Below are 18,701 nucleotides of genomic sequence, written 5' to 3' on the forward strand. Positions count from 1 at the left end.
CGCTCTCGCTCGTCTCTTCGGTTCGACTGCCTCGTCTTTGACTCGTCTTTACCTCAATTCGCCCCGCTCAGCAAAGTTGCCAGACCCAATCCCACAATAATATGAATGATTTGGGCGTACCAATGGACCATAAGTTAAATTTCAACACCCATATTTCCACCACGGTCGCAAAGGCCATAAGTTTTCTGGGTTTCATTAAAAGATGGTCAAAAGAATTTGACAAAAGTTCTTTTTACTTCGTCCGTCCTATTTTAGAGTATGGATCTTGCATTTGGTCACCTCAATATGAGTCGCACCAGATTAGACTTGAATCCGTTCAAAAGCAGTTCTTGCTATTTGCTTTTCGTGGCTTAAGCTGGGATCGCAATGTCAATTTGCCTTCGTATGCTAGTAGACTTCTCTTGATTAACACAAGCTCCTAATTGGTGATATCGACTCGCCAGAGAGCTGTCCACCTCCCGGCCGATTGACCGGGGGGCATAGCCGTATATCGGACGGGACGATCGCGTGGACAAATACAAATAAAACGGTCAAATAATTTAAGTATGATTAACTGCAGCTAATTACGAGCTAAATGTGATAAATAGAGGATTTTAGAAAAGAAAGAGAGGCTTCTGATCTGATTCATGCAAAGCATAGTTTCCAACTGTACAGTGTTATAAAGACAGAGGAATAAGCTTTATGGTAGGTCTACGGGGTACAGATATATGTAACTGGTTCAATAGCTTAGGAGTGTATACCACCTTTTTATTAGTTGGTGTATATATATTGAAACTAAGCATTACTCTACAGTTAATTAGAGAAGGAAGATTGATTAAAAGAAGCGTACTGGAGTACAATGGCAATTGACATTGGGATCCAAATGAAGACCGCGAACAGCAAAAAGCAGAAATTGCTTTTGAACAGATTCAATTTAACCTTGGTGCGTCTCATATTGAGGTGACCACATCCAAGATCCGTACTCTAAGATAGAACGAACTAATAAAGTAAATAGAATTTTGGTTGTGTACGAATCGTCAAGTTCTTTTGTCTATCGTTTCACAAACCCAAGAACATTCATAGCTTTACTAACTGTAGCACAAATATGAGGATTAAAAGTTAATTTATGGTCCATAAGAACACCTAAGTCATTGATAATATATAACCGCTTCAAGGCAGTGTAGTTAAGATAATAAACTTATGAGCAACTGATAAGTATGGTTTGCATCTATGTATAAAAATATGTAACTTTACATTTAGGTTTAATAGTTTGGCTTCACACCAACTCTGAATATCATTAAGATCGGATTATAGTAGACAAGAAGACGATATGTCTTTAAAACTGAGGTAAAGCTTAACATCATCCGCGTACATAAGCACACGAGAATGTGTCACTACCAATAGAAGATCATTTATAAATAGAGTGAATAGCAATGGACCCAAATGACTACCTTGAGGTACTCCAGAGGTCACTTGGATAGTCTTAGAAAATGAAGACTTAAAGAGGACCTTTTAAGTACGCTTGGAAAGATGTTGAAGAATTCAATCAAGCAAAAGGCTAGGGATGCTAAGTGCGTTTAACTTATATAAAAGCAGAATATGATTAACAGAGTCAAAAGCCTTGCTGAAGCCAGTATAAATGACGTCAGTGTGCATATCAGCATTAAATCCGTTGATCAAGTGAGAAGTAAATTCTGATAGCTTAGGTCGATCTACGTTTCTTAAACCAATGTGTGGAATAGAGCTACAGAAATGCTGCAATTGAGATTTTATCATTTTCGCAAATGCTTTGGGTATGGCAGACAGTTTGGACATACCCCTATAACTGAAGGCATCAGACTTTTTTCCCTTTTTATGAAGAGGAATAATATATGAATCCTTCCAGATAGACGAAAAAACGGCCATCAGGGCCAGGTGCATATACTGGTTTGACGGAACTGAGCAAGCTAAGAACCGAACTTTCAATAAGCACGGGGCTTAAAATGCAGTTAGACGATTTAAAGTGATAGGGATAAAACGGATTTGCTTGATAAATGGTTGAGGAATAAGTTCGTTGATGGCTTACGATTTGCGTTAACAAAGTTAAAAAATTGCTCAGGATTGCGAGAAAACCTGAGCTTACATCGCTTAAGGTAGTCCTTATCGCATTGTGAATTCAGCACCACAAAATTTGATCGAGCAACTACATAAAGAGAAAAATCCGATGCTTTACACTATTTTTTAAATCTCTTATTGCATCTTGATTTTACGTTCTTCAAGTTGCATAATTCACGTCAGAACCAAGGAGGTCTATCAGACATTTCTTGGGTCACACGTGGGTCACAAACATCGAAAAACGACTCAAGAGTGTTATAGAAGAAGGAAATGGCAGAGTATATGTTCGTGTAACTATACAGATCATTAGTTAACAAAAGTTTTTTAAATGTCGCAATGTTTGTCTTACGAAAACATCGGGTTAGAGGCATCGAGATAGTATATCGAGACATATCCCCAAGAGGAAAGTCAATAGTTACATTCAGAATTGGGTGGAAGTTGTCTTCAGGGATAACTAAGGGACTAGTCATGGAAACATCGCAGAAGAATCCCACACAAATACAAAATCTAGTGATCTGCTGCGACTATTCCGGATAGGATTTATTTGGTCAAGGAGACTATATATATAACAATGTGACGAGGAGGGCAACAGTAATAAAGAATCCTATAGCGGACGTTGACGATACTATGCGCAAGTGGCCCCTACGATACCAGAATAAAGCCAGCTACGCGCGAGCCCAGATAACTGCCCACCTCCCACCCGACCGACCGAGGGGTGCAGCCGTATAACGCACAGCACGAATCGAGTGGCCAAATACACAATAGAAAACACAGAGAAACAAATAATATTATAGCTATCTATGAACTAAATAGGAAAGGATAGATTTTTAAAGTTTATTAATAGAAAACTCTGAGCCGATTACAGGGAATAGAAGGTTGTAATCAGAGCAAAGGACCCTAAAAGGTTCATGCATGGCATACTTAGAATAATAACGACTAAGGTCTTAAGGTATAATAGGATGTCTACTTCGTCTACATGGTACCGACAGATTTACCTGAGCTAGTAACTCAGGCGAGTCGATATCACCAATTAGGAGCTTATGCATAAAAATAAGGAAGGTTAATCAAGAGAAGTGTACTAGCATACGAAGGCAAATTGACATTGCGATCCCAGCTTAAGCCACGAAGAGGAAATAGCAAGAACTGCTTTTGAACGGATTCAAGTCTGATCTGGTGCGACTCATATTGAGGTGACCAAATGCAAGATCCATACTCTAAAATAGGATGGACAAGCGAAGTAAAAAGAATTTTAGTTGTATAGGGGTCGTCAAATTCTTTTGACCATCTTTTAATGAAACCCAGAACACTCATGGCCTTTGCGACCGTGGTGGAAATAAAATTTAACTTATGGTTCATAAGTACTCCCAAATCATTCATATTATTTAGACGTTCAAAAGGACTATTGTTTAGAAAATAAGTGACCAGTTGAGGAGAGTTACGAAAAAAAAGTCATTACCTTACATTTGACAGTGTTAATATTTAGTAGATTAAACTGGGACCAAGATTGAAAGTTTTTAAGATCAGCTAGTAGCCGACTAAATGAATCTGTTTCTTTATAAGTAAGACAAAGCTTGACATCGTCAGCATACATAAGCACACGCGAATGAACAATGACTGATGGAAGATCGTTAATGAATAATGTGAAAACCAGAGGGCCAAGATGACTACCTTGAGGTACACCAGAAGTCACAGGAATGGAATCCGAAAAAGAAGACTTCAAAAGTACCTTCTGTTCTCTATTTGTTAAATATTCTCGAATCCCAGAAAGGAAAAGAAGTGGAAACCCAATGTCGTTCAGTTTAAAAATTAGTAGAGTGTGATAAACAGAATCAAAGGCTTTGCTGAAGTCAGTGTATATGACATCAGTTTGTTTACCATTTTTGAACCCCTTGATAATTATTGATGTAAATTCTAAAAGGTTAGTGGTTGTAGATCTACGTTTCACAAACCCATGTTGGGATGGCGAAATAATAGAGCTGCATAAATGTTGCAATTGCGAAGTTATAATTTCTCAAAAGTTTTCGGAACAGCGCACAATTTTGAAATACCCCTATAGTTAAAGGCTTCGGACTTTTTGCCGTTTTTATGCAGAGGAATGATATACGACTGCTTTTAAATAGATGGAAAAGACGAAGATTCGAAAGACAATAAAAACACTTTTAAAATGGGTTTACATAATGCGTTTGCACAGAACCTGAGTACACATCCAGGTAGCCCATCTGGCCCCGGAGAATAAACAGTTTTAACTAGTTTAAGTTCACTAAGAATAGAACTTTCATCAATCACTGGATTGAAAATGCAATTAGCCTTTTTTAAATGATAAGGATACGGACTTCCTCGATATTCCGTTGAGGAATAAGTTGTTTTAAAAAAACTCGCAAACATATCGGCAATTGCCTGATCAGTGCTGGCTTTTTTATTTTGAAAGGACAAAAAGATGCAAAAAATTCTTACGTTTAGAATTAAAAATATTATAAAATTGTATAATTGATTTATCAAAAACTATTTATTAAATCAATATGTACATAAAAAGGGAAATATTCATATTTTTTGTATTAAGACACACAATCACAAAAACTTGTCACAAGCGCGAAGTTAACGAGCGCGAGCGAAATCAAAATAGAAAACAAAAGAATTGAGAGCACCAACACCACACAAACAAAACCAAACTGTGAACTGTAAATTTAGAGCGCGGGTTGGAGCAAAAAATAGAAAATAATTAAAAACTAAGTTGCGCAACAACAAAATAATAAGTGTGGTTCTTAATGTTTTTATATTAATAAGAATGTATATTTAACATTATTATATGAATATTAAAAATTAACAACATGAAAGAGTGAGAAACATTAGTTAGGCGGGAGCTCGAAAAAAAAAACATGACCGACTTCGGTTAGTGACAATATATATTAATCTATGTACATATGTATGTATATATTTTATGGGATCGGAAACGTCTCCTCTTGTGCGGTACAAACATCTGACAAATTTTATAATACCCTCTGCGAGGGTATAAATATCCGTTATTTCTAGGTCCTTTCTTAGTAAACACATTTTTTATACAAAAAAATCATTTAATCATTATTTGATAGATTTAACGACCATTCAGTTGTCTGTGACTCGCTTTGCCGGCTCGAGGCAAATATTTTTAATCTTTACTAGTACAACTTTATGATACATACATATACTGAATTGCCTAAAATGTGGAAATATGAATTTTTGCTGTCAGTCACAGCCATTAAGTTTTTTTTTTTTATCAATTATATTCCTTTATTGCTAAGAGCCTTTTTCTGTCATGGGAAAATACTGTAAAAGTTTTAAACAATCAAACATTGTGTGTGCCTGCTAGAGGTCAACAACGTATACCAGCAAATAAAGGGTTGGTTGACAGACATAAAGGTCGCAACGCAAAAACAAGTTTAAAACAAGTTCTTACCCTAAAATTGTTTATTGTGTAACTAGGAGAGTTTGTTATTTTTGTCAAACAAAAATAAATTTGAGTCAAGCAAAAATATCCTAACCTTTCATATATTTTTCATAATCCTACACAGCTTGAAACAGTAACCGCATTTTAACTATCCTCAAAAACAACGAAATGAATGCCGCCGATGATTTTGCATTATGCAATTTTGCAAATAACTTAGAGCAACGGGAAAATCCTGTACCCGAACCTGAACAGCTAGCGATTCTTCCTGCTAACCATCCGCTTTTGTTGAAGTTCCAAAATTCGTTAAAGAAACATCTTTTGCGGACGAAAGAAAAATTGGAGAATGAAATTTCCGAACTGAAATATGAAGTTAAAGCAAAGGAATATCGTCGGGAAGCACAAGGCTTGGCGCTGTATGACATGCAGCAAAAGATGAGTTTTCAAGATGATCAAATTCGTGAAATATCTTCGGAAATTGAACAGCACATCTGTAGGCGTCAATCAGAGGAAATTAAAGTCAAAGAAATAAAAAAAGAATATGAGGAAAAAATTAAACTGACAAAGATGCAAAAGGCGTCGTATCAAAAAGGAATGTTCCAATTAGAAGATTTACAAAGCTTGTGTAGTAACATTAAGAACTGGGCATCCGATGTAGAAGATGATGTGAAAAATGCGAAACGTATTGTTAGCAGAGATGCACAACTGCAAAAAAAACTTTCTGAAACTAAGCGGAAATCAGACCTTCTCTTTTACCGCTTGGACATGGAAGTAAAAAAAAGAGATGATGAATTACAATCCATCGGTGAAGAAGAAATGGCAATGAATAAAATTCTTACATTACTGAATATGAGTATTGTAGATGCAAACACAGATCTAGAAGCGTTGCAAAATGAACATAGGCGCTTAATCCAAGCTTGGAGTGAAGTAATCGTGGCAATTCAGCTCCGGGACAGAATCTTGTCCCAAGTTCAAAATAGTATTAGGTAACATAAATATTTTTACATCAATAAAACATCAATACTTCAAAATTTCCTTATAATGCTCAATAATAGATCACACAAAGAATCAATAAAGCTTAACAATACCGGCATTGAAGCAATTAAAAAGCAGATTGCGAAAGAAATGGAACTTAATAAAAAACTTGAATCATTTAAACAACGACTTGCTGATGATACAAGTTCTTTAAAACGTGACTGTGAGTATTGAATGCAATTTTTCATATAAGTTCAAAGTTTTTAATATTAAAATCAAAGCTTATAGATAAAGAATAATAAATGCTTGAAAAAAAATTCAAGTGAAGGTATAGATTTTGTTTAAAAAAAGTTGCTTACATAAGTATCTGAGTCTTCATAATGTTATTGAACTCAAATAAACTTTTCCTAGACCTTTTAAGCTACATTATCTTAAGTTTCCCACTTTGACTCCTAAATACTTCAGGCATTTGTTATATGTATCTTGAGTACATCCACGTGTACAAGTGCATCATATAACTTATATAAAAATGAACGTTTTAAAGCTGAGAAACACAATTCCAATTGGTGCACGGTAAACCAAAGTCGGCGCGACGACTTTTTAATTTATTAAAATTGTAAGAAATTAATTAATAAGTGGACTCGTTTATAAGGTCAAGGGGAAGCCGAAATATTACTGAAATTGGAAACAAAACTTGAGGAGTTGCCAGAACTTTTAGAAGGCACCGAAGCTGATTTACAAATTGCTTTACGCGAAGGGCTGAAATTTATCTCCGAGATTCGGAAGCTGGAATTAACTCTAGACAAATATCATAAAAAAAAAATTGAGACAGAGGAAACTATTTTAAAATTGGCACAAGAACAACTTATTAATAACAAAGCTAGTTGTTACAGACTAAAACTTTTAAATAAAGCCCAAGAGAATCGGCGAAACATTGACTTATCACTGTCAAAAGTACAGAACCAGCTAGGTTCAGCTATGCTTGAAGTGGAAAAGCTTAGAACCGTTTTATTTGGAATTAAAAGAGATAATAATGATATTGTTGGACATCTTAACAAATCTCAAAATAAATCAGATGCACTTGCTGCGAACGTTAAGAAAATTCAGATTCAAATTGAAATAAAATTAAAACGATTCGAGGTGCTAAGTAATAAAATAGAAAATTTACAAAAAGTTTTGGGAGAAACTTATGGAAATCCGACTGAATTAAAGGTAATGTAATTCATTATATTTTATATTTTATATCACTTCCTTTTTTTTTAACTTTTTAACTAACCTGAACTCATTGCAGATTAAACAAATCGAAAAATCTATTCATACAAGAGAATTACAAATTCGAGAACACCAACAGTTTTGGATAATGCTTCAGAATCACTTTGTTAACTTGTCGCAAAAAAGAGGCGATCAACTGAATGAAATCCAAGTTACTCGAAAACGTAAGTTTAAATTATGACTTTAGTTTCATTCAAATATTCTCATTTATTATACACAACTGTGCCTAATTCCTTTATATCATATATTTATAAAAAAAAATAGGTAAAAAAAATAGGTAAAAAAACTTGCAAAAAGGGTATATTAATTTAGGTCAGAAGTGTGCAACGCATAGCAGGAAGCATCTCCGATCATATAAAGTATAAATAATATAAGCTTCTGCTCTTTGACGTGACGGTCGTGTTTTTGCATAACTCCTGAGTTTTTATTAATATTTATTGTTTTTCTGGTTAGAGATTACGACCTATTGAAATTTAAATCGAACTTAGCCGGACTTGTTTTTCTCTCAATTTTTAATTGTGCTTAGTTTGTTTACGGTTTCGCTGGTGTTTGTTTGCTTGTCACCCTTGTGTTTTATTTCCATAATTCGCCAAATTAAACAGTTTTTTCTTTTTCGTGATTAGTGTTTGGAGCATTTAATTTTATTATTTTTTTCTCTCGGCATTGCTTCTGAAGTTGCACCCCTCATCGTAGATGTATCATACCATCAGTGCTAGTGGTTTTGTTGTTCTCTCTGCTTTGTGCTTGTGCTTAGCTTCTCTCCCGCGTAATCACTTTTGTAATGCCGCCTCTCAAAGCTCGGCTTACAACTGTTCTTGCAATTTCTCTTGTGCTGTCTCTTTGTTTTATTTGTAATTATTGATTTTTTATCGATAATTATCTTTGTGCTGTGTATTTAAATTTTTCTATATATTCTTATATATATAAATTTATTTTTTTTTTTTTGCCTTTGTTTCTTTTGGCTTTTTAATGGCTTGTTGTCTACCTACTTGCAAGCATTCTGATCGTTTTGATGATCAGTATAGAGCAATATCTTGTTGGCTTTGCGATAATCTTATTCACATAAAATGTGCTGGCCTCAATGGCCGCGACTACGACAAATTTTCTGGTTTGTCTGTGTCTAAGCCTGAGCTTGGCTTACTGCGCTGGACTTGCCCATCTTGTGCCAGCCAGCAGCTTGACTTTAGCCGTATGTATAGGGATCTTCGTTTAAAGTTTCTTTTTTTAAACAAACTGGCCAAACAGCTGTCTAACGAGTGTGACTCTAGCGGACATTTATTGTCGCAATTCAAGTTTGTTCCACCTTCTGAGAAGTTGCCAAAGAAATGTACCCTTGAGTTGCCCCATAAGCAGTCGCCAGCACTCTCTATTGCATCTTCTCCCATCTTACTTTCGCCTACACCGTCTTCTTGTCCCTCTTTATGCTCTTCTTTTCAGATTAAAGTACCCAGTACAAGCCCTGGTGTACCTCAATCTATCTCTCACGGGAACTCTAATCAATTACAGGATCATGCTGACTCTCAATCACTTGCGGATTCCAATACTCCTCCGCCTTCACTAACTGTAGTCCCTCATCGCAAACAATTATTTATCTCTAGGCTCGCTCCAGATACTTCTGAGTCGTCTGAGGTAGCTTACATTGGTAATATATGCCCTGCTAAGTTTTATATCAAAAGTTTAAGTTTTTTAGGCCTCGCGAAATCTCCTCTTTTAAAATTACAGTACCAAATGAGTATTTCTCAGCTATGGTTGACACTAATTTCTGGCCAGAGGGCCTAGTTGTACACGAGTTTGCGCCCAATAAGCGCTCCCGTCCGTTGCCTGTCCACCTTCCTAATTTATTTTCTGCTTCAAAAAACTAATAATGTCTAGTCTTTGCATTCATTATCAAAATGTTAGAGGACTTCTAACCAAGCTCTCGAAACTGTTCTGTGATAGCCAAACCTTTTCGGCTGACATATTAGCTTTTTCTGAAACTTGGCTCAACTCCTCTGTTTTGGATAACGACATTCTTTTTAATAACTTAAATTCCTATAGGCTTGATCGTGTTGGTCGTCGTGGCGGTGGAATGGCATTGCTGTTAACTCGAATCTGTGTTCAAGTGTTGTGCCGATTGATCTGCTGGTGTTTAGTTTATTTGCGTTGAAGTTGCATGCTACAACTTCAGCTTTTACATTTGTTGTTCATATATTCCTCCAGCTTCTGATATCATGACCTACATGCACCATGCTGATGCTTTGCAAACTATTTTTAGTCGTCTTAAATTGCCTAATATTTCTTGGCTGGTTGATGATAATCTATCTTTCTTAATTCCTTCATCTCAACATGTTTTTTTTGATAGCCTATTTGAATGTTCGCTTTATCAGTTGAACTCTTAACTTAACTCTTCTAAAAGAATCCTCGATCTTGTTTTTGTCTCTGATCCCACTGTTAGTGCTGTATCCCGAACACAGCCCCTAGTGAAACGTGAAGATCCTAATCACCCTACCATTGAAGTTACTATTTCTTACAGTTCCGTTATCAATTCATTTAATAACAGCGCAAATCGTCGTAGATGTTTTCGTAAAACAAATTTCAATCTTCTTAATAGCCTTATTTTCTCTTTGGATTGGTCATTTCTGTTTGAGTGCTGCGATATAAATTGTGCAGTGAAGTTTTTCTACTTTGCTCTTAATTCTCAAATTGATAAATGCGTTCCTTATGTGAATGTCTCTACCGTCTCCAGTGCGCCGGTCTGGTTCGCACGTAGGCTGTCTAATTTCGGTAACATCAAATCGAGATATTTGAACAGGTTAAAAAAAACTGGTTATCGAATTCTCAATTTTGTCTCTTAAATACTCAATGCTACAATAATTGTATCGTGCGCTGTAGGGTTGAATTCTATAAGAACCCCAAAAGATTTTATAACTTTGTTAATTTTTAACGACGATATAGTTAACTACCTTCAGACTTAATGATCAGACTAATAATGATTCAGATATTGCAGATCTGTTTGCTAAATTCTTTCAGTCGACTTATTCTACTACTGCTTCACATCCCATATGCTATCCCTTCTCAATCCCACATTTAAATTGTATGTTTTTTCCTAGTATTACTGAAGACTGTATTATCTCTAGCTTGTCATCTAAGAAGTCTTCGTTCGTTCCTGGGCCTGATAATATACCTAGTTGATTCCTTAAAATGTGTTCGATTTGCTTATATTAGCCTTTATCCCGGTTATTCTTTATATCGAGTGAGAAGGAGTCATTTATTATTCCGCTTTTTAAAAAGTGTAGGAAATCGGATATTTTTAACTGCCGTGGCATTGCCAAACTTTCTGTAATACCTAAGCTGTTTGAGAAAATTATTACGTCTTCTCCTCAACTCCTATCCAGATCCTCTATCTCTCCTTGTCAACCTTTCAACCTTTTAGAATTGACTATCCATATACACCATGGCGTCCGTAAAAATTCCAATCTAATGTTATTTATTCTGACTTTAGTAAGGCTTTCGATACGGTTGATCATTCTATGCTTCTCGCGAAACTTAACATCCCTGAAACTATTGGCTTGGTTAAAATCCTATCTTATTGGCAGAACCCAAAAGGTGTCTATTCGTTCCTCGATATCTAAAACTGTTTGAATCACCTCTTGTGTCGCCCAAGGCAGTCATCTGGGCCCACTGTTATTTACTTTGGCCTTGGTTCATTCAAGAGTGCTCATGTTTGCGCATGATGTCAAGATTTGTTATTCCTATAATGATCCTTCTTTCCAACAGTACTTGCAATCAGATCTCGATGCGTTCTGTGATTGGTGCCACGTTAATAAATTACACCTTAATGCCTCAAAGTGCTATTTTATGACATTCAGTCGTTTTTCTTCGTTCCTAGCTCATTACTCTATTAAGTCTGTTCTGTTAAATTGTGTACCATCATTCAATGACTTAGGCGTTATGTTTGACCCAAAACTTTCATTTAATGTTCATATTTCTTCAATTGTCAATAGAGCATGCAGTCTTCTTGCCTTCGTTGGGCCAAAAATTTGATGATCCCTATGTAACAAAGGTTTTATACACTTCGTTAGTTCGCCCTACTCTTGGATATTGCTCGCCAGTCTGGAACCCCGATGTTCACAATCGTAGTATTGAATCGGTTCAGAAGCAATTCTTTAAGTTCGCGTTCTTTTTATTAATCTTCCTTCACCTTACAACGGTAGGCTCGTTTTTGGCATTCTCTTTCTCCATAAACTAGTCAACGGTGAAGTCATTTCTACTAATTTACTAGATACGCTATATTTTTGTGTTCTCTCACGTCGGACCTGAAACTTTTTTCCTATTCACCTTAGTAAATGTCTGATTAACTACTCTCTTCACGAACCTTTTCGTGTTCTTTGCCAATCTTTTAACAACCTTTCTCACCTTATTTCTCCTCATCTTTCTGTCACTTCTCTTCGTGCTATGTTTTTCAATCATCTACAACGAAACTGCTGAATATGTTTTGGACTTGGATTACTTGCAACTCATCCCTGACCACACTGGCTGTGAATCGGGGCATAGCTGGCACCTTATGCAAATAAAACACCTCCACCGGGTCGGGGATGTTTGGTTGAGTATAAAGCTAAGCTACCTTCCTTAATTAAATTGTTATCTGTATTTTATCTTCAGCTTCTTCGTCGACTGTTGGTTAGTTGACGTAAATAAATAAATAAATAAATAGATAAATAAAATAAATATATATTCTTTCTCAGCATAAAAAGATGAGTCAATGTAGTTATGTTCGTCGGTCCAAATCCACTTTACGCCTCTATTTAGAAAGCTACTAGAGTGAACTTGCTATATACATAACTTATAAAATAAAGTAGGAAAGTTATCCGGATCGGATTACTACATCATTTAGTGATATATTAAAAATAGATAGATAGGAGTTAGAGCATCCCTTTAAAATTAACTTGTTTTTTTAATGTTACACATCATATCTCAAAATTTTGGATATATAGAACACAAGTTACATTTAATATAAATCGGCTCTGCTCAAGGCCTGCCAAAAGCGCTGCCAGCAGGCTACTATGTCATTGTATGAACCCTACGTAACAAAGGTTTTATACACTTCGTAAGTTCGCCCGACTCTAGAATTTTGCCCGCAAGTCTGGATGATGTTCACCAGCGTAGTATTAAATCGGTACAAAAACAATTCCTTAAGTTTGCGCGGTCTTAATTGGGACCCGAGTCTTCGCATACCTTCTTATTTTGAAAGACTTCTTCTTATTAATCTTCCTTCACTTTACAATCGTAGGCTCGTATTGGGCATTCTCTTTCTCCATAAACTAGTCAACGGTGAAGTCATTTCTACTAATTTACTAGATACGCTTTATTTTTGTGTTCCCTTACCTCGAAGCAGAAACTTTTTTCCTATTCACCTTAGTAGATGTCTGACTAACTACTCTCTTCACGAACCTTTGCATGTTTTTTGCCAATCTTGTAACAACCTTTCTCACCTTATTTCTCCTCATCTTTCTATCACTTCTCTTCGCGCTATACATTTTAATCATGTACAGCGAAACTACTGAAAATATTCTGGACTTGGTTTGGCTGCAACTCATCCCTGACCATATTGGCTGTGAATCGGGGCATAGTTGGCACCTTGTGCAAATAAAACACCTCCACCGGGTCGGGGATGATTGGTTGTATATAAAGCTAAGCTACCTTCTTGAATTAATTATTATCTGTCTTTAGCTTAAGCTTTTTCGTCGACTGCTAAGTAGGATAATCGTCCAAGATTGTATTGAGTTTGAATATTTATATGGGACACAAATATGTCTTTTGCGTTTGAGCTCAGCTTATTCAATGATTCTTAATTCTATAACAATTGTTAACTGTAGCTAAGACCGCGTAGCTGCGCTGCCAGTAACGCAGGCAGAGGAGCGGTATGCTTATGTATAAACATATATATGTATGTACAAATGTTTACATAAAAGTATGTATGTGTTTATGCCGCCGCAGCGGGAGATTGAGATTGTATCATGTTGCATATTGGGCCAGAGCGGGCGCGCGTGTTATATTTGCCGACTCAGCAATGTCCAGCACCATGCACTCATGGGTGGTCATGTTGCTTAAGAGGCAAACGCACTTGAATGTTGCGCACATAAATATTGTAACTAATCGCTACAATATATTTGTATACATTGTAATGTTGTTATTCTAGAACATGCTACATCCCCCCTCTTTAGAAAAAAACCGTATTTACGTGGTGTTATTTTCTAATTTTTATTATATAGAAATTTATGTATGTATTGTTGTTTCTTTTTTTTTGATTATTTGAATGTCTGATTGTTTAATGATATATATAAATATTAAATATAAATATTATTTTTGTTATTTTTTATATATATATATATGTTAACTGATTTAAATTTTTAACTTATTTTTATGCACTAGTTGTTTCTTATTCTTTGTATTTTTTATTAGAATGTTATCCCTATTATTTATTTCTTCTATGGTATATGGGCCTTAATACTTAGATTCTAGCTTATGACCCTTATCATTTCGTAATAAAACTTTATCTCCTATTTCTAATTCGATATTGTTTACTTTCTTATCATATATGTCTTTATTTTTAGCTTTGTGCTGCTCTAACATAATTCTGGCTTTTATAGGCCTGTTCTAATCTAAATTTAGATTCCTTAGCATAATCTTCTATATTATAAAGTGGGTTTATTTTATCTATACTATTAAAATGTTTGGGTAAATTTGAAGTTTTACCAAATACCAACTCATATGGACAATAATCATGTGCCATAGAGGGTGTTGTATTTGAAACAATAGGCGAAGTATCGTATCCATACATCCCAGCCAGTTTTGTCAACTGAAATGTATGATCGTAAAAATTCGTTAAGTGTTCGGTGGCTTCGCTCCACAGTGCCTACAGTCTGGTGATGATGTGCAGTTGAAGTTATGTTTTTAATTTGCAAATTTTTGGATAAATATTCAATTATTGAATTTGTATATTCTGTTCCCATGTCCGTAATGAACGTCTTCATTGGACCATACCGCAGAATAAATTGTTCAAATATAGCTTTTGCTACTGTTTTTGCACTTTTGTCTTTAATTGGTATTATTACAAGGTATTTTGTTAGATCGCAGATTAAAGTTACTGCGTATTCATTTCCTTGTTCTGACTTTGGGAGTGGACCGATCGTATCCACAATTACCCTGTCGAAAGCCAGTTGTGGCGTTTCGGTTATAGTCAATGGAGTTTTTGTATGTTTGTTTATTTTTGCTTTTTGACACTTATATCTTTTTTTTATATTGAGATATATCTCGTGTCATAATTCCTCCAATGGTAATGCCTTTTTATTTTTGCTATAGTTCTTGATATTCCAGCCTAACCTAAACAGTATTGCTTCTTTTTCTTTATCATTACTTGATAATAGGGTCACCGGCTTGAGTAGCGCTACTCTTAAAAATTGTAGAATCTTATTGCCCATATTTTTGAAAGATTCTATTGAAATAGTTTCAAAGATCTTTTCGCTCGGTGCCACTTTGACTTGGCTGATGTTCAGTACCCGGCTTCTTTTTCGAGCCTTTGAAAAAATTGACCTAAGTCGAGAATTCCATTTGTATACATATTGCAAATGTCAATTCTTGCTATAACTTTCTTGCCATGTTTGAATGTGCTTAAAGAATCGGTTATTCGCAAGGTCACTACTTTTCGTACTTCGTCATTTACAATGACGTCATACACATTGGGCTTAGAAGCATTAAGATATTGCTTTTGCAAATCTTCTATATTATTTTCTTTTTCTTTTCCTGCGCAGGAATTTGACTGATTACTTTGATTTCTGGTAGTGACTCTCAGAATTTTGTTACTGGTTTGTATATTTTGTAAGTCCTGTATTGTTATTCTCGATAGCGCGTCGGCTACGAAATTATCTTTTCCCTTTAGATACTCTACTTCAAGTCGCATTCTGGTTAGCTTGGAACTTGGATTTATCATTGAAAACAAATAAGTTAATGCTCTGTGATCTGTTTTAACAGTGAAATGTCTACCATAAATGTATGGTCTGAAGCGCGAGAGAGCCCAGTGAATTGCCGCTAACTCTTGTTCAGTTGTACTCTTATTACTCTCACCTCTTGTGAAAGATCTAGACGCGTATGCTACTGGAAGCAGTAGTCCATTTTTATTTTGCGTTAGGACTGCTCCACATGCATATTTACTTGCGTCTGTGATTATGCAAAATTCTTTGCTAAAATCTGGGTACTGTAACAGAGTTGGGTTCATTAATGCTGATTTTAAATGCTCGAACGCATTTTGACAATCACTTGTCCATTCGAATTTAACATTTTTCTTACATAATCTTGTTATGTGACGAGAATATTCAGCGAAGTTTTGTATAAATCTTCGATAATAGTTGCAAAATGCAATGAATCTTCTAGCGTTGTCCGCATCATGTGGGACTGGATAATTTTGAATGACATCATACTTTGTGTCATCAGGCAAGATTCCTTTATCTGTGCATTTATGTCCCAAAAAGGTGACTTCGTGCATAAAAAATGAACATTTTCCAGGATGTAACTTTAGGTTCTTTGCTTACACTTCTCAAAAACATCTGTTAGATTATTGAGCATATGTTTTTCGGAACAACCTATGACTATTAAGTCATCCATGTAAAGAAATGCTTGCGGAGGTTCAAGGCCAGTGAATGCTATAGTCATCATTCTCTGGAACGAATTTGGCGCTATTTTTAAACCGAATGGTAATCGCGTGAAGCGATATGAGCCATTATTAGGTCAAGGCATGAAAAATACTTTGCTCTACATAGTTGATCTAAAATGTCATCAATTCTAGGTAATGGAAATTTATCGGACAACAGTTTTTTATTAATTTGATGATAGTCAATTACTAATCGCCATTTTTTATTTTCGGAATTTGGTAACGATTTTTTCGGTACCAATAAAAGTGGGCTATTGTAAGGAGATACAGAGGGCTCGACTATTTCGTCATTTATAAGTTTTTGGACTTGTCTTTGTATTTCGTCTTTCTGACTATGAGGATTTCTATAATTTTTAATGTAAATTGGGTCATCGTCCACCAGTCTTAATTTTTGTTCATAAAAATTATTTGTAGTTATTGATTCGGTTTCTAGTCCGAATACATCACTATATTTCTTGCACAACTTCATAAGTTGGCTGTGAAACTGTGGGGGAAAATTTTTTGATAACGTAGTTAGTACTGCGTTTTCACGCTGTTCTGTATTTGCTTCTATTTTTTCGTAGCCGGAAAGTGGTTCATATTTCAAACTTGATATGTTTACTATTTGATCTATATTTGAAGTGTTTAGCAATCGTATGACTGCGTTTTGGGGGTTAGTTATGGTATTTGCTAAATAAATACCATGTTGAATTTCCTGATTTGGGATCAATACACTGTCTTCTTGTGAACTTATCTCCATTTTTCGGACAACTTGGGATCTTGCTGGCAAAACTATTGAATTGTTACCAGAACTGTACGATATTGGTACATATATCGGATATTTTAGGTTGTTTGGTCTAATTATTAACCAGTCTTCGGAAGGATTGAAATCTAATTGACAGTTGTATTTTCTGATGAAATCGATTCCTAGTATTCCATCACATGGAATAGCGAATTGGGAATTTACGATGTGAAAGTCGTGTGGGATTAGATATTTTGAAGATTGTATTTCAACAGAAGTAAACCCTATGGATTTAGTTACTTCTTGACTAATTCCTTGTATATTTACGATTTTATTGGTTTGGATGCTTTGAAAAGTGTCGGAATTTTGTTTTACGGTAGATATTTCTGCACCTGTATCTATTAAGAATACTAACTTTTTTCCCGTTGCCACATTCGGAAGGTAACAAACGTATTTTGACTAAAACTGATGGCGTGAATCTTGTTGCTCTTTACTGCTGGGTATCTAAAGGTGCTTGGGAGTTTCCCGAAGCATTCTGTGTTACTCTAATGTTATCGTTATTATAACCGTTTTGTCGGTTATTTCATCGGTTACCTCTATTGTTCATGTTGTAACCTCTGTTGTTTCCTCTGTAATTATTGTTTCTGTTTTGTTGGGAATTTTGGTCATTATTGTGTTTATTATAATTATTGTAATAACCACGACCATTACCTCTTCCACGATAATTATATTTGTTATTATAATTACCACGGTTTTTTTGGGCATACAGAACCGTGTTTGGGTTTCCTTTTATCTCAGTACTCTTTTGTAAGAACTTTGCTATAGCTTCGTTCATGGTTTTAGAATTGCCGGAGTCAAGGATAACTTTAAGTCTACTTTTCTCGCAATTTTCAATCATTGCTTCTATAGCATCATCAGTGCTATTCTTATGAGCAAGTGCCGCTGGCGTAACTTCATCGATATAAGCAGTTTGAAGGATGTAAATTTGTCAGCGGTTTTACCCTTCTGAGTTGTATTCTTCAATTTGGCTTTTATAACTTTGGATGTTTCACTAACTATAATGCCTTGCAATTTTTGTATTATTTCTTCGATTGAAGTTTCTTGTTGGACTTCATATAGTGTTGGGCCAATAATTTTTGACTTTATTACCACAACTGCTATATCTTCGTAGTCGCCTTTCATCACATCTACCAACCTCAAAGCTGATATAAATCTTTAAAGCTGTATTTTCTGTCCATTGAAGTCAGAAATAGCGTTGTTAGTATCCTTCATATATGCCAATCGGGCATTTAATTCTGCCATTCTGTCGGTTGTGTTTATGACACTTGTATTGATTTCTAAATCTGAATCGTGGCCTTCTTCAGACAATGCTTCTATATCAGGTAGTCTCAATAGCGCAGGAATTGTTAGATCGCTTTCTTCCTCGCTTGTTTCAGATTCTTCACCTTCTATGCTCAGAGGTGAATTAATTACGGTAGGTACAAATATATCGAGATTGTATTTTGTCTTTATAGAGATTAGGTTTGTACGTAACTTGATCAATAGATTGGAAA

The 18,701-nt window shown here is 35.4% G+C and overlaps 1 protein-coding gene across 1 annotated transcript in view; it reads left to right on the top strand.

The window, feature by feature from the left end:
* The first annotated feature begins 5,542 nt into the window (after window positions 1–5,542).
* LOC26529411 (coiled-coil domain-containing protein 40) overlaps window positions 5,543–18,701 on the top strand; it is a 130,291-nt gene continuing 117,132 nt past the window's right edge. The window contains exons 1-4 of the mRNA XM_015176485.3: window positions 5,543–6,480; window positions 6,550–6,692; window positions 7,122–7,681; window positions 7,761–7,905. Of these exons, the coding sequence (XP_015031971.2) occupies window positions 5,666–6,480; window positions 6,550–6,692; window positions 7,122–7,681; window positions 7,761–7,905 (1,663 nt within the window). The 5' untranslated portion in view covers window positions 5,543–5,665. The remainder of the gene's footprint in view (window positions 6,481–6,549; window positions 6,693–7,121; window positions 7,682–7,760; window positions 7,906–18,701) is intronic.

Source organism: Drosophila willistoni, unplaced genomic scaffold (genome assembly GCF_018902025.1).
Source record: "Drosophila willistoni isolate 14030-0811.24 unplaced genomic scaffold, UCI_dwil_1.1 Seg169, whole genome shotgun sequence".
NCBI lineage: Eukaryota > Metazoa > Arthropoda > Insecta > Diptera > Drosophilidae > Drosophila > Drosophila willistoni.